Here is a 15,648-nt window from a genome sequence, read left to right on the forward strand (position 1 = left end):
TAGAAAAAAAAGGAGGAGAAGGGTGGAGGAGGAGATAAAGGAGCAACAACGAGAAGATCTCGAATGAGGCTTCTGGCTGGGCAAGAAAGACAGACTGAGGCAGACAGTCAGTCAAGAGTCAGTGTGCGGCGTCCATCTTTTGCGCTGGCGAAAATGTGGGCGGGAGGGCTGGTTGACGCGCTAGTCTCTTCTGGGCCTAGCCAAAGGTCTCCGCGCCGAAGCAAGAAAATCATCGCTTTTGCTTCATCTTCTTCGAGATCGTATGTTCTCGTCCCTCATCCCCCTCCCCGCTTTCTTCTCTTATTTACCGCTGGGTTGATTCTCGAATTCTTTCAGGTTGGATTCTATTGTCTGATCTTATCTATTCATACTCTAAACCCATCTACCTCCCCTTCTCACCCTCCAATATTTCGATGGCATCCTTCCTCCAGTCTCTGCCGGTGTGCACGGCTGTTCGCAAGCAGTCAACTGCTGTTCCTTTCACCCTTCACAAAGCCTCACAGTCCATTGTCTCCCTGGGACCGCGTAGCTCTTACTCCACACTATCTTCCTCCGCTAGTCTGACTTCTGCCCGTAAGTTTGCAGCGCTTTCCGTCTAGTTCCATGCATCGGGGACAGTAAGCATGCATAGCTATTGCTTCTGCCCGGCACACCAGATAAACCAGAAAGGCATTGCATGTATACTGATTCCATCCCATGGCATCCAGCCCGCCATTCCTCTCAGCGCCTCAATGTCCGTTCCACCTCCGCACAGCAATGTCGCACCTTCATCGCTCAACTGAACCGCCGTCAATCTCAGACGCTCAAGGAGAGCGCGCCGACGACTCCGCAACCGCCCGCTAACCTGCAACTCACCAACCTCCCCTACTTCATTCGTCGCACCGCCTCCAACCTCCTTCCTGTATACGTCGACACCAAAGCCGGCGGCACCAAGCGCGAAACCAAGCTGCAGAAGACGGAGGGTGATCTTGATGCGTTGAGATCGGATCTGGCACAGTACTTGGGTCTCGAATCGGGCGACCCGCGTGCCCCCAAGAGCCCTGAGGTGACAATCAACCGTCTTAACGGCCACATCATCGTCAAGGTATGGCACAGCATCTGATATTCTTTCTCAAGCATGGACCCAGGGATCGGACTGACGCAACTATCATTACCAGGGCTGGCGGAAACGGGAGATTGAGCGTTTCCTGACGGAGCGCAACTTCTAAGCCTACCAACCAAATGACCTGAGATTGGTTTCTGGATCCTTCTCGCTCCTTCCTCAGAATACGAATGTCAATATCTCCTTGTCCACCACAGCTTGGCCCCAAACGACAGCAGCACTAATAGCACGCTATCACGTCACAAGCAACTCCCATCGACCCCCGGAGCGTCAAGGATCCAAAAGAAACAGATCACCAAAAATTCAAGGAAAATCAATATTTCCATGAACCGAGAATCTACCACAAAGATAAGAGTGGGAGAGAGATGACACTCAAAAGCAGAATATTTATCACAAAGGGGGAAAAAGGGCGAGTGAGCTATATGCGAATAGTCCGCTAACGATGGTTGGAATTTTCCCTTTCTTCTCGGTCAACTAAAATAACCACCTAACTCTTTATCGTCGTCGAACCACCTCTCATCGTTTTACATTTATTCCTCTACCAACTTCCTCCTCTTCTTTCTCTTCGTTATCCGATTACACAGTGTACTATTCCTCGCTCTCCATAGTACTTGCTCCAGGTGTTTCGTTTTCGCATTTCCCTCTTCGTCTCTTTTCTCCCGTTGCGAACTACGGAGCTATCTTCTGGCTGTTCTGATTGTCATTTGCTGGCGTGATGTGTGTGCTCTGTTTTCCGTCTCCGTTGTGATCTCCACTGTATTCTCTGTCCAATGATCTGAACGGCTTTGGTGTTTCCACATTTAGTCTCTTGTGACATACTTAGTAATTTTTTCGATGAATGACTCGGGTATCTCTTGTTCCTGTATTGATTCGAATCTATAGGGTAAACAGTATGGCATGATTGGAGCCATCGGTATTTTGGAGTGGTACGTGCGGACAATCCGTCTACGCTGGCGGTGCTTCCATCATCAATCATCAAGGTACGCTCAACGCAATCGCAGCCTTCCCCGGAGCTACGCTTCGAGTCGATCCTGGGCCGACCCACTTCCAACACTATATATGGTGGTGATTGTGTTCATTTTTTTACGCCCGAGGGTATTGAACATTGTACAGCGGTAAATCACACAAGATACACACACATTGTCAAGTCACGCCTTTCAAAATCTTCCCACCGGCGCCAAACGAGGAAAAATTTAACAGATGAGGAGGAGGGGGTCAAGGAGGAAGATCAAAGCTGATGCAGATATAGTTTACTAAAAAGTTGAATAGAAGACATGATAGAAGCAGACATCAACAGGGGGCATAACTGAAGCTGGTGCCAGGCACGCGATTCTCGCCACGAGGCAAGTAGCTTGAAACCTGGCTCAAAGTCTAACCTGTCACTCCGCAAGTCGAGCGTAGGTGAGCAATTGCCGAACAACACCCGGATCGATATTGGGCATTAGCAACGCGCCTAGCAAACTCTCCTTGCGAGGAACGATTCCCGAGGGAAAATGCACCGTCGAGTTGGTATCTGCTAGCTTCGACTTTTCTGCGAGCCGGCGAAGGATGGCCAGGCCTCGGTTAATGATTGAGCGGTATGCTTCAGCTTCATCAGCCTGACCTCTTGCAGCATGAGACTGTCGGGTGTTGGTGGGGGGAGGAGGAGGAGGAGGAACACGCTCAGTGCTCAGAAGACATGACAGTCGAAGAAGGTGAATGGCAAACCCGTCCACTGATTCGAGCCACGTTTTGGCAGTAGGGCCATCTGCATACCCTGAAAGAATGTCGGCCGCCAACAAGCCTTGCATGAGGAAGACCTTTCGGAGATCTGCAATGGCCAGCGGCTTGCGAGGTTGATCAGGGATCGGACATATCGCGAGGCCAAATGCACGGGTGAGCAGTTCTTGTTGATTCGAATTGCCCTCGCCAGAAAAGATGGCTCGGAAGAATGTCCGATTTGGCTCATCCCGCGCCAGAAGCTTGGCCAGACTGTCAACAGCCGCGGGAGTGTACTTGTGTACAGACGGATTGTATGATGTAAACATGATGCCTTCTGAACCAATCACTGGACCCGGAAATGGGGCGAACGACAAAAGGAAATGTAGGAGACACAGAGCTTCTTCCTTGCTGGGCAGCTGAATGGTGTGAGCAACGTTGCTCAAATAAGTCACAGTGTCCTTCATGAAATCCAAAGTGTTCTGGTGTGTCCGTAGCAGCATGTTGCGAGTACCCAGATACCGGATTATCGTTGACATGAATTGGACAACAGGAGGCGTCGACAAAATTGCAAAATTGGAATCTGAGAATGAAAAATTCCGCAGGATAGTCGTTATGCAAATGAGCCTATCAACAGCTCGATCTAATTCGTAATCAAGGCTTCCGAACTCAGGCACGTCAGCCAAAGATGTCCATTCGGACTGACAACCACGAGTCACTTCCTCATATGAGGATAGAAGCATCGAGTCCGAAACCTCAGGAGAATGTTCTGCAAGGAACTCTGCTTGATCTTCTGCGCACTCTATCAGACTCTCTACCAGGTCGTCACAATTATCCAATGAAACTTGAATTGCAGGCTCTGACGAAACGGACGCGAGGGTGTCCAATGCCACGCGCATCTCGGCATGGATTCCAGACTTGATGCTCATGGTAAGGGCGTGAATGTCGATGACCCCAAGCTCAGCAAAAGCAGGAAGATTCGGCTTTAGCCTCGTGATGTCTTCTCCAATCTGATACATCTCATCCACAACTATAGGACCATGGAAGTTGCTTTCAGGAAGCACCATTGGCTTGAAGGGATCTTCGATAGGCTGTTTGAGAGGCATATTAGAAGGCTGATCTACTGGCTCCGGTTTACCGGGTACTGATATCGAGCCTTTGCCACGCTGCGCAGGGGATTGCCCGGGGATTTGAGTGCTAGGATCATGCGGCGTTGGGGGCGGCTGGGATTGACGCGATATACTGAGGCGGTGCTGGTTCTGTTGTTTGCTCTGTGTTTTTACCGGCGTTGGAGTTGCGAAGCCATTTGCAGCATTGTGTTGTACATTATTCGGACCAGGAGCACTACCAGGGGAGGGGTGCCCCATCTGCTGTGGAGTTTCGAAGCCTTGGACTGGCTTTCCCACTGGCGACTGTAGTTGCATGCCCGAAGGATCGCTAGGCTGTCGAGACAACGACGACTGCTGCATTTGCTCCGCATATTGCTTTTGTTGGTTACTGAGGAAGGCTTGTTCGTACGCTGCAAGGTTCCGCTGGTAATGTTCCCGAATTTCTTGCGCGGCCATCGGGACCTGCATCGGGGGAAATTGGAGCTGTGTGGCGATAACTTGCCACATATTGGTGGCTGTAATCTTCTTCGACCCTCCAAGTTTCATGACGGTAGCGTAAAGTTGGACAAGATTGATCGGACGACCACACACATTTGGGTTAGGATCCAAAACAAGATTGCGCGACATCATGAACTTCTGCAGGGACCGCATGAATCCTTCTGGGTTCATGGGTTTCGCCATGGTCTGCTGCATTTGCCTGATAGCTGCCATTTGCTGGGGGTTCGCCATCGCGTTCATCCCAGCTGCCATGGGTCTCCCGGCCATGGCAGGGTTCATTACCATTGGACGGCCTTGTTGTTGCATATGCATGGCATGCAGACGTTGTTGCTGCTGCGCGGCAATTGCTTGTTGATAGCCTTGTGGCATACCACCAAAATGAGCCTGCATTGGCGGTTGCACACCGGCGGTCGTCATTGCAGACGCGGGAGCAAATTGAGGACCTATGCCCGGTGGAAACGGCTGCCCCGGCATGAACGTGTTATTTTGGGGTGTGTTCACCCTGCTCGGATGATCCGACTGCGTCGGAGACATGTGTGTCCCTACTTGAGGGCCTGCTGGTGTGAATGGGCTCGGGGAAGCAGTTCCCATCCTTTGGATGCCATGTTGATCGAAGTCTTGCATGATAGGCGACTGGGTCACATTCGGAGACGCTCCTTGTTGGAGATGCTGATACGGAGTGGGATGCGAGGGAAATTGCGGCGCGCCGTTCGCAGCACCTTGATAGCCGGGGAACGGCACCTGGTGAGGTGTTTGCGAACGGGAGGCAGCAATGCCGCCAGGAGCTTGCCTTGGCGACATTGACATACCATCCTCCGGCCGTGGCCGCTTGGACGGAATTACCTGGTTCGGGTTGTGGAAGCCAGGCGAGACATTGCGAGGCACGCCGTTGAACATGCGCTGGTATTGGGTCGGGTCAGGAGTGGGAGAGGCTTGGAGGAATGCCTGAGAAGGATCAATGGTCGCCTGCTGAAAAGCACCATTGTCATGGTTCGGAAGGTTCAAGGCGTCGGCTGGCCAGGCATTCATGTCGAGTTGTTTTACCAACCCATCTGCGAGGCGAAGCAAGCTATCAGAAAAATTGACACATGGATTGGGGAGCCATCATCAAGCCGCGACGAGGGGAATGGGGATCTCAAAGTCATCATGACCTCCATCAATGGGAAGGAGTGGAGACGATGAGTGTCGATGAAATGATGAGGAGGGGGCAGACGCGTCAAGCTTGGTGCAAGAGCTGGCAGAGAGTCGCGCTTCGCTCTGCGACACGAGCAAAGCTACAGCCACACCTCAGCGTGCAATGAGGGGGCAATGGGGGAGAATGGTGATGGGGAAGGTAGTGAAAAGGGGATCGAATAGGTTTGAAAATATCAAGAAGGAAAATGGAAAGGGACAGATAGGATGGATGTACATACCGACAAGGCTGGATAACTAAAAATGCCGACTCACAAGCGGATGGAGGCCGGGTCCCGAACAGCAGTGGTTGGAAAGGGCCGGCGAGAGATTGCGAGGGAGAGGAAGCAGGTCACGGGACCCAGTAGTACTGTTCGGGGAGGGAGAGAGAGAGTTTCCAAGTTCTGGGAGCGCGTACCCGGCAGAGGCGAGAAGACTCGGGAAGGCAGCAACAACCAACTGGTGGCTGAGGGCGCGAAAAGACAGTAAGTAAGCAGAAAGTCAAGCCAGAGGGCTCAGAGCTAGCTTGGCACGAGGAAAGTAAGAGAGAAACCAAGGTCGGAGGGTCTGGACCAGGTGGGTAAAAGCTTCGGGACAGATCAAACAAGAGATGGATACAGTAGACAATGAGATAGCACTGCACTTCCGTCTAATTCTATGACATGACAGCCCGGAGACGGAGAACCATAGACAGAAAGAGGGAGGGCGTTACAACGTGCGTGGTTCAAGGTAGTTTCCGAGGAATGGCGAAAGGGTGGCCCGTCCTTCTTTAGTGCGTGGCCACAGTTTTGGAGGAGGGAGGGGAGTGGAAGAGTGTGTGTGTGAAGCGTGTGGGTGTGTGTGTGTGGGAGCGATTCCAATGGCTGGCACCACATAATGGGCGGGCAGGGCGTACCTTGTTCAATGTACCTAGTCTTGTAGGTACACTCACCGTACCTTGGGAATTTGGTAATTTATCTTGGATCTTATTTTAGAATTTCAGGGTAATTTTTGTTTTTCGCAATTTGGCGCTGAAAGAGATGGACGAGATATGGGGGAGGGGGGAGAAGAGGGTCTGGCTTTTGGGGTTTCCTTTTGGAAAGGTGGAGTTGCGAAGGAAAGACAAGAATGGAGACAGGACGTGGAGAGGGAACACAGAAGCGACACCTCAGGACACGAAACGGAGGAAGAAGAGGAAGAATAGATGAGATAACGAATGAGAAGAGAGTGGGAAATCGGTATGAAGCGTGATGTATGACAGACAGTTGATCTTACTCCAAGCAATGAACAGCGGCCGCAGCAGCAGCGAAAAAAAGTAGCAGTTCCATGCAGTGAAAGGAGGTGGCTAAAGTAGAAGGCGGTCTTAGACGGCAAAATACTTATCCGGATCTGTTCCACTTGGGGTTGGTTGTCTAAGCTACAACAAAGTACTCAGCAACTAAGATCATATTAGTTTTCTCGGAGTGAATATCTGCAATACCTGATTGCTGACAATAAGTTACGCCCTCCCAATCCAATCCTGACAGAGATACCACCAGACCGGCCTGTCGGGATTGTCAACCAAGTTACCTACTACGGGCTACGGACCTAATAGATTCTGACGTATCAACAAAATGAACGAAACTCATCCAGCATCCCATGCGCGTCTACTGTATGTCATCAACCTACTCCGTAGTCAAACTAAGAATAAAAAATCGATCATGACAATAAAATTTCCCGCCTTCAGGGCTTGGCTTTTCGGTCTTGTTGAACGAGGGGACATTCCATGGCCTGTGAGGAGGATCAACACCCCCAACAATGAATTTCCACCCACTACCTCGCCTGTTTTTGTGACTTCAAGGAGTTTAGTATCTACGATAGTAACTACTATTTAACCTTACTTACACCTTTATACTCACATTACTTAGTACTTAAATATCGACGGCGTCCGCAAGCGCTGCCCGCGGCCAAGCGAGGACCTGCCATATCGGGAAGGTAGCCCAACTGGCCGGGTCGTACCAGCACAAGCTGGCTGTTTCACCCATCTGGTACAGGCTAGGAAGAGGGATCATCGTGAAGGATGACAACAAACATGATCTGGTGGGCAGTCAACTATCAGCACAAACGACTTCACGGATGCCCAATGGAAAAGCTATAAAGAGCATTTCCCTTTCGCTTGTCTGAGCCATTCCGCTTCGACTAAGCACCTCGAATCATTTCTCATCTGGATTACTTACTTGACTTCCTATCAAGATGGCAACATCTAAAGAATGGCAGAAGATGCTCAACGGTGAGCTCTACTGGGCCTGGGACGCAGACCTGCAAGCCAACCGCCAGCGATGCAAAGCAGCATGCGACAAGTTCAATCAAGCAGGTCAGGTATCTCGACGTCGTAGGGTGGAACTATGGAGAGAGTGAGAAGCACCAAGCTCATTCGTCACATTGCTTATTCCTACGAATCATCAAGCTGATCTGGTACCATAAAGTATTGTTGGTGACACTCGTCCTCTCCCCCCAGCCCTCTCCGATGCCCAGGAAGACGAGAAGCTTTTCAACGAGACGGATCCATTTGTGGATCCTCCGATCTCTGTCGATCACGGATTGAACTTCAAAGTGGGAAAAGGCACATTCCTCAACTTTAGCCTTCTCGTGCTTGACACCTGCCTCGTTACAGTCGGCGAAAGGGTGCTTTTTGGTCCTAATGTCTCTATCTACGGCGCCATCCATCCCATGGACCCCGCCGTGAGGAATGGACTTGAAGGCCCTGAAGCTGGCAAGGAAGTGCACATCGAAGATGATGTATGGATCGGAGGTAGTGTCATAATCCTCGCTGGGGTCACGATCGGGCGTGGATGCACCGTGGGAGCTGGAGCTGTTGTAACAAAGGCACGTGGATCCGCACGACTCCGAGAACAAGACTAATCACTGACTGTTGATGATTCTTTGTATAGAGTGTACCACCGTTTCATTTCGTTGCAGGAAATCCTGCTCGAATCATACGCAAGATAGAAACAAGTATGGATCCTGACCAGCAGCCAAAAGAACTTGGGGCGAAATGAGACAGACTATATCCACATCGGTATCTCTCTATGATGATCACAACCGCGCTAGATATTTTCTCATCAATCAAACCATATTTGCAGCACGCTCTAACTGTTTCAGTGAGTGATGTCTGAAGAACGTTCCAGTATGACCACTTCCACAAGCAAGATCTGTACAGTACACAACCTGTGGGTGCCATATTGCTAATGATCGAGCTTGTCTACGCAGTACGATCTACCCAGTCGATCAGAGTATAAGATAGTCATGTGGCCGCACCAGCCCGGGAGCCTGTGTCTATAGGCGTCGGTGAGCTTGGAATGAATTGGGGCCAGGGATAGGTAGCTTACAAAGGTCGTCCATGATATGTTCGTATCATCATCGGGACTTTGAGCCGCCCGGGCATCCCAGACCTTTTTCAACAAGTCGTTCGGTACTGGGTTCCGAAACTCAGACCTTCTCTCAATTTCGCGCAGTCGTCCCAGAATATAATACCGCGAATGAGGTGACAGACAGTCCGCTCCGGCCATGAACAGAGGTAACACGACAAGCTCTATTATTGAGCAATCGGACGAGATCATCGCTGTCGCGTCGAGGATCTTTATTACACATTCCTGTATCTCCGAGTCGCGAGCTGGTCTATGCGGATCCATCAAGCGTAGTATACGCAACACACACGCAAACTTGTGGGCTTCTGCTATAGCCATCCACAAGGGATCCGAGGTGGGATAAGTCCTGCAGTGAGGGTCCCACGAATAAAGCTTCTGCTTGGCCAGGTGCAAGGCAAGTTGATACTCATCCCATGATAGCCAGCCCAGCATGTGCTCTTTTGACTTTTCCAATGCATCGCCGATGATTAGAAAGATTTCACGCGGGACTCCATTGACCTGCTCGAACATGTCATCGCATGCATAGGCGACCAGGTCTCGAACGTCCTGGGAAAAGCACATCCGTTCGGCGCCAGCAAATGCTCGGACGATGTCAAGCCTATTTTAGTCGTCAGTAGGATTGGCACGGACGCTCGCGGCACGGGTGACAAACCAAGCCAAATTCCCTAGAAAGAAGACCGCTCGCTGTCGACGGCCATTCAACCCGTCGGCAATCAATTGTTTATATACGGACATGGCTCCTGTGATATGAATCCCATGAGAAGATACCCCTGATTCGCTTACCTGCATGTATATCAGCCCAGTGTTCGAAGCAACAGCCATGTTGGGTCTTCCGACTGGTTGAGCTTACATCGTGGAGTAGCAAAAGTTGGATTATAGCGAGGACTGTGTCCTGTTCCTCTTCTCGCAGTGACGTCCGCTGACTCTTTCGAATCTCCCCACTCAATGCGCGTATTGCTTTCAGTCGATACTCCACGGCGGTAGCTTCGTGCATTGCTTCATCCCCTATGAGCCTGCCAAGATGGGAGGCAGATAATCCTAGAACGGCATATAACAAGCCGATCTGCTTCCGTGCTAAAGGAAGGATAAATGCTCTATATGGGTTTTTGTCATCATTCCCAACCTCGGCAATCTGATGAGGACAGATGACTTTATCGTCTAAGAGACACTGTTAATGTTTCCATTTCCCGAAAACATCGGCTCCCAGTAGGGATGGTCTTACAATGCGTCAATAGCCTCTCGGTAAGAGGTAATACGAGGACTGTGCTAATGTCGTCTGAAAGCTCTGCCAGCGGCTGTTTGGAATCATCGGAGATAGACGATTCTTTAGTGGGGGATCTCGAGCTGTCTCCAGCCATAGCCACCGAAGTCGATCCTGTGACACCGTCCGATAGCCCTTCTGTTGCGGAAGACTGTTCTCTGGTCAAAGCTCTGTTGCTGACAGGTATACGTGCCCCTTTCCACTTTCCTCGACTAGCGATACCACAAAATCTGAAATGCTCTGGATATCCTCCGCATACCAACCCTTTGGAGATACAGCGTTCACAGCTTGGTCGACCACGATCGCACTTGCGGCATTTTTCCCGGCACGTCAGGCATGCCGGACCTGCAGCAGTATGTGAGCAACAGTGGTAGATACCTCAAGAGGAAGTCGCAGCTGGGTGCACTCATACCAGCTCGTGGCATTCTGCCGTCCTCTCATGGGTGTTCACCGTACGACAGTTCTTTCGCTGCTGTCCACGCGACACCAGGAGTTCAAAGCGATGACATCACCCGTATAAGCCACAGAACTACATACGAGGTTCTAAGAATGATCACACAGTCTGTTGATGGTGGTGTTCCTTATGTGGGTTCCCGTCTTCTTGTTTCACAAGGGACTGATGTTATCGCCCAAGTAGGCTGGGTGATTTACCCGATCAAGGTACTGGTGGGGCTGTGGAGTGATGACTAAGGACCAGTTATGCACCCACTTTCAATCACGACTGCTGAATAAGGCACTGCGCGATTTCCACTTATCCAGCCGTACATGCAGTTTGCATCTGCATCAACTTGTCTGGTCCACTGCAGCTTTGGGCTATTCGACTTGCTCCTAGCTAGAAACTAGGACTGCACAAATATAAGCCCCTCAGGATGTGGCAATTTTCAGGTGGCTCTGTCGGGGGATCAGCGGCCGGATCCGGAAACAGCCTTGGTCGAATACGAACCACAAGCCGACAAGGAACCATGACCATTAATGTTCTAGAAACGCTAGTGAGAAGGGTGATGCAAAGATGCCACCAGCAGGATTATCAAACTCGGTCGATCGCCATGATGCATATAAAGCTTGCATTGCAGGGACAGGACATATGCACCCCGTGGGACGTCTCGCTTAAGTATGTAATCATGCTGATCACATCTGCTTGATATGCAGACTTTAAACATTGGTGGGATGAGTATTACTGTAGTCGTCTGACTTACAGACTAATAAACTGACATGATGCTCAGTTGAATCAATATGGTACTCATAAATAAGCGAGGTTTTATAGCATACCAATCTGAATTTACTACAGCAGACCCAAGCTAAACAAAGATATCTCGGTACTATGCATGGGCCATGTCAGGGTCTCTCAATTCCAGAAATACAATTCATACAGCTGGGCTGGCCCCAGCTTGGAAGTTCTTTCCAATACTGTCCAAAGTGAACCGATGGGAAGTTCGGTCAAGCAGGTAGTAAGAAGTGCTCAACACGGCGTAGAGTCAAAGTAACCATTTATGACTATTCGAACAGCTGCGGTGGATCAACCGGACATCCACACCATGATCATGGTAGATTAAGGTCACCGTGCTTGGCTCGAATTTGGATTAGCTTCACCTGTACTAAACGAAAAGGACCAGTAGTCTAGAGGTATCTGGCAGGTTCGTTCCGCTGAAGTCCATCGATCAGCAGCTTCTTCCTTGAGTTCAGGAGGTTCATTGAAATTGCTTCGCGGAGTACCTATGGCTGTGTATACACGAGCCCAAACTTATACAGGAATCGTTGGTTGATGTACTTTGTAGGTTTTTCATGCCAGCCTGCTATATATTGGTTCAAGGTTTGAACAATATACGAGATTTGACACTCAGAAACAGTTTCAGAAACGCTTGTCAGTTTTCTGCAAGAATGATACAATGATTGCTCATATTTTTCTGCTGCGACTTGGTCAATCTGAGTATATATCGTATCGGGCACGATGTGAGTTCGACGTGGTTGAAATGGGCACGGACTGAAATCATCCATGATGCAAGCATGCTAGATGATTGATAAATAGCGCCTGCTCTCGATGAGTGAAATGATTCAGGAGAGCCCTGGGACTTGCCGAAGGCCTGAGGGTACGTGAATACCTTCGTATCTCTGTGGTATGATATAGTATTCTGTGTTTGGTGTTGCTGTTTACAGAACATATTCCTTGCTAGGTAGGCTGAGTCTTTCCCGATGGCCCAAGTCTGTAAGCTCGCGTCTGTTTTGAATAATGAAGTTGGCCAGATGCTGTGACGATAATATATGGTAGAAGCATAAGAGCTTAGTATATAGTGACTTTTGCTACTATATCTCAGTATGCGATGCTAGTGGGCCGATGACGATTTCTGCTGCCTTGGAAAGATCTCGAGAAGATGTAAGAATAGGTAACTCGTGACTACATCCATGATGGCTGATGTTAGCCAACCCGACGAGACCTGGACGCTTGGCCAAGTATCTGCGCGTCTATTGGACGATCAAATTCTCTATCCATAAGAAGAAGGACAGCCTCGATTATGTAAGGTCAGAGTGAATTGTATATAATCTGATACGCAACGACCGTGTCATTCAGCGGACTCAAAACATGATAGATCCGGTATTAGCTATGGAATTTAGGGTGTGAGTAATTTGTGCTTATGCTTTGAACGATCAGATATTCCAATTTGGGTGTTGATTCCAAGAAAAGATTGTACGTAACCTACAGAGAGTACTGTGCTTGGCACTCACTTATAGATGGTTGCTGAACCGGGCTGACCGCGAAAGGTCTGCCTGAGGTTGCCACAAGATGCTTCTAGCTGACTGATCACATGACCAGGATCTGAGCTTCGTGAGCCCGGCTAACTGTCATCGACGCAATAGCTTCTCCAAACAATCAAGTTATCCTACAGCCCGCATCTAACGACTTTTGCTTCGTTGTGACTATATCGTCCCAAGAGACACAGCACCTTCATTTTCAGACTTCAACTTTCTGGTTCCGTTTTAGACATTCGCCATGGGAGACGTCGCCGTGGAGACTCCGGCGAACAACGTCACGCCTCACACCAAGGCAGCTCCATTGGACACCATCCCCAACATAGACTCGCTGGAGGGCACCGGAAATGACGGTGGCGATGAGTATGCAACTTTGAAGCGCTTACAGAGACACTTGGAGTACGTTCCGCAACCGCGTCGATGTCGCCTCAGCACGTATTGACCCTTGCCCAGGTACATTCAGCTCCAGGAGGAATACATCAAGGATGAACAAAGGTAAGGCATCTTTTTATCGCATACCGGTTACAAAACTAACGATGAATAATCTTACAGGAGCTTGAAGCGAGAGCTTGTTCGTGCACAGGAGGAAATTAAGCGGATACAGAGTGTTCCCTTGGTCATCGGCCAATTTATGGAAGCAATCGATCAGAAGTATGATGCGCCAGCAATCTCAGAATAACAGTACTGACTCTTATTCAAACAGCACCGGTATTGTGCAGTCATCGACCGGCTCGAATTATGTCGTCCGCATCCTGTCTACCCTCGACCGCGAGAAGCTCAAGCCTTCATCCTCGGTCGCCCTCCACCGTCACTCCAACGCCCTTGTTGATATCCTCCCCCCGGAGGCAGACTCCTCGATTGCTATGCTGGGCGAGAATGAGAAGCCAGATGTTACATATGCGGATGTTGGTGGTCTTGATATGCAGAAGCAGGAGATTAGGGAGGCGGTCGAACTGCCTCTGACGCACTTTGACCTTTACAAGCAGATCGGTTCGTCTTCCCCTTTTGATTAGACCCCATTCTTTTGGTGCAGCCACAGTCTTGGGAATATCTCGCTGACGGAACCAGGTATTGATCCCCCTCGTGGTGTCCTTCTGTACGGTCCTCCTGGTACCGGTAAGACCATGCTTGTCAAGGCAGTGGCGAACAGCACAACCGCCAGCTTTATCCGTGTAAACGGTTCCGAATTCGTGCAGAAGTACCTCGGTGAAGGACCTCGCATGGTCCGTGACGTTTTCAGAATGGCCCGGGAGAACTCCCCAGCTATCATCTTCATTGATGAAATTGATGCCATCGCCACCAAGCGTTTCGACGCCCAGACGGGTGCCGACCGTGAAGTTCAGCGTATCCTTCTGGAACTTCTGAACCAGATGGACGGTTTCGAGCAAACGAGCAACGTTAAGGTCATCATGGCTACCAACCGAGCGGACACTCTGGATCCTGCCTTGTTGCGTCCCGGTCGTCTGGACCGCAAGATTGAGTTCCCGTCCTTGCGCGACCGACGTGAGCGCCGGTTGATCTTCACCACAATAGCGTCCAAGATGTCCCTCTCCCCTGAGGTCGACCTGGACTCGCTGATTGTGCGCAACGAGCCGCTTTCGGGTGCGGTTATCGCGGCTATCATGCAAGAGGCGGGTCTCCGCGCCGTTCGTAAGAACCGCTACAACATCATCCAGTCCGATTTGGAGGATGCCTATGCTGCTCAAGTGAAGACTGGACAGGAATCCGATAGGTGCGTTATTTTCCTTGCTGTATTTCTGTTTGGCTAATGACTAACCAACGTTAGACTCGAATTCTACCGGTAAATCAGGTATACAAGAAGCGCTGGGTTTGAGTTGGCCATGTGTTTGCAACAACAATTAGGCTGGGTCTTAGCTGTAATACTGTTAGGCATAACACATCAAGACAATGATTGACGTATCTAGGGATTTCTTGACGTAGGTTGCTTGAGCATATATGAACATTGTTATTCCAGCGATTCGACACAGCACATGATTATCAGTGTACAGCAGAGCACAGCACTTAGAAGGGGAGCTACCGGACCGGAGCTCCACGGCAGCGTACCTGTCAGCTGCTCACCCGGACAGGCAAGGTCCCGGGCGCGGACTTACGATACTCGGATACGGGTACAACAGGCAGCAGGCCAAGGCGGTCTTACATCATCACTCTAGCGGCAGATAGGCTGATAAGAAGCGGTAAACGGCGTTGGGGAAGAACAATCGTCCTCCTTCCCCAACCACTGTCGCTAGTAATGGTGGTTTGACAATGAGATAAATGGGTATAGTTGACTGCGTATCTTGAATCAAGATATTTAGTCAGAAGTGTTGATGGAATTCCTGAAGATAAAACAATCAAACTTGAATTCAGGCACCGCAGCTCTGCTGGCGCTACCAATTACCTTAATTCATGAGAGATAGACCCCGTGATTGAAGATCCCCTTGCCAATGACGCAGCCGGGGCAGCCAACCATTGGCTGGCCCGCAGCAGGACAGCCTGAGGCGGCGTGAGGTCGCTCCGCAACCAACCAGTCACTCGCATCATCGCCCTTCCTCCCATTCCCTCCCCCCCCCCCCGGACCTGACCGTGACCGTGACCGTGACCTCCTCCTTCAGCTCTCTTCCTCGCCTCTCTCTCTCCGTCTTCCACCTCGGGTCCCTTTCCTCTTCCCATCTCTCTCGA

The 15,648-nt window shown here is 50.3% G+C and overlaps 5 protein-coding genes across 5 annotated transcripts; 3 read left to right on the plus strand and 2 right to left on the minus strand.

Annotated features, from left to right (window-relative positions):
* Positions 1-413: 413 nt before the first annotated feature.
* BO95DRAFT_432450 (mitochondrial 54S ribosomal protein mL49) lies at positions 414-1,208 on the plus strand (the record flags this gene model as incomplete). Its single annotated transcript, XM_025585058.1, has 3 exons — positions 414-573; positions 657-1,084; positions 1,158-1,208. The coding sequence occupies 3 exons, from the start codon at positions 414-416 to the stop codon at positions 1,206-1,208; spliced, it is 639 nt and encodes a 212-aa protein (XP_025441519.1).
* A 1,186-nt stretch (positions 1,209-2,394) lies between these two features.
* Positions 2,395-5,821, minus strand: BO95DRAFT_151292 (putative ARID/BRIGHT domain protein (SWI1)). Its single transcript, XM_025580643.1, has one exon. It carries the CDS (start codon positions 5,434-5,436, stop codon positions 2,482-2,484), a length of 2,955 nt encoding a protein of 984 aa, XP_025441520.1. The 5' UTR covers positions 5,437-5,821; the 3' UTR covers positions 2,395-2,481.
* Positions 5,822-7,788: 1,967 nt separating this feature from the next.
* Positions 7,789-8,457, plus strand: BO95DRAFT_464313 (sugar O-acetyltransferase; the record flags this gene model as incomplete). Its single annotated transcript, XM_025589049.1, has 2 exons — positions 7,789-7,949; positions 8,022-8,457. The coding sequence occupies 2 exons, from the start codon at positions 7,789-7,791 to the stop codon at positions 8,455-8,457; spliced, it is 597 nt and encodes a 198-aa protein (XP_025441521.1).
* Positions 8,458-8,542: 85 nt separating this feature from the next.
* BO95DRAFT_151316 (Zn(II)2Cys6 transcription factor) lies at positions 8,543-10,871 on the minus strand. The gene is made up of 6 exons (XM_025580644.1): positions 10,637-10,871; positions 10,186-10,569; positions 9,814-10,121; positions 9,616-9,746; positions 8,925-9,561; positions 8,543-8,871 (listed from the first exon to the last, which is right to left on the minus strand). The coding sequence occupies exons 1-6, from the start codon at positions 10,647-10,649 to the stop codon at positions 8,824-8,826; spliced, it is 1,521 nt and encodes a 506-aa protein (XP_025441522.1). The 5' UTR covers positions 10,650-10,871; the 3' UTR covers positions 8,543-8,823.
* Positions 10,872-13,012: 2,141 nt separating this feature from the next.
* On the plus strand, positions 13,013-14,937 carry rpt3 (proteasome regulatory particle base subunit RPT3). Its single transcript, XM_025591714.1, has 6 exons — positions 13,013-13,368; positions 13,423-13,464; positions 13,522-13,620; positions 13,673-13,959; positions 14,038-14,701; positions 14,756-14,937. The coding sequence occupies exons 1-6, from the start codon at positions 13,211-13,213 to the stop codon at positions 14,772-14,774; spliced, it is 1,269 nt and encodes a 422-aa protein (XP_025441523.1). The 5' UTR covers positions 13,013-13,210; the 3' UTR covers positions 14,775-14,937.
* Positions 14,938-15,648: the final 711 nt, after the last annotated feature.

The sequence above is a fragment of the Aspergillus brunneoviolaceus genome, assembly GCF_003184695.1.
Source record: "Aspergillus brunneoviolaceus CBS 621.78 unplaced genomic scaffold BO95scaffold_39, whole genome shotgun sequence".
In the NCBI taxonomy this organism is placed as follows: Eukaryota; Fungi; Ascomycota; class Eurotiomycetes; order Eurotiales; family Aspergillaceae; genus Aspergillus; species Aspergillus brunneoviolaceus.

What these genes read in the sequence shown, in the direction of transcription:
- BO95DRAFT_151292 (XM_025580643.1), bottom strand. Translation starts at nt 5,436, where the DNA reads ATGAATGCCTGGCCAGCCGACGCCTTGAACCTTCCGAACCATGACAAT.
- BO95DRAFT_151316 (XM_025580644.1), bottom strand. An exon ending in CGAGAGGCTATTGACGCATT is followed by an intron (nt 10,122 to 10,185) that starts GTAAGACCATCC and finishes AGTGTCTCTTAG; the next exon opens with ACGATAAAGTCATCTGTCCT. An exon ending in ACATATCATGGACGACCTTT is followed by an intron (nt 8,872 to 8,924) that starts GTAAGCTACCTA and finishes CGACGCCTATAG; the next exon opens with ACACAGGCTCCCGGGCTGGT.
- rpt3 (XM_025591714.1), top strand. Translation starts at nt 13,211, where the DNA reads ATGGGAGACGTCGCCGTGGAGACTCCGGCGAACAACGTCACGCCTCAC. An exon ending in CGCTTACAGAGACACTTGGA is followed by an intron (nt 13,369 to 13,422) that starts GTACGTTCCGCA and finishes ACCCTTGCCCAG; the next exon opens with GTACATTCAGCTCCAGGAGG. An exon ending in ATGGAAGCAATCGATCAGAA is followed by an intron (nt 13,621 to 13,672) that starts GTATGATGCGCC and finishes TTATTCAAACAG; the next exon opens with CACCGGTATTGTGCAGTCAT.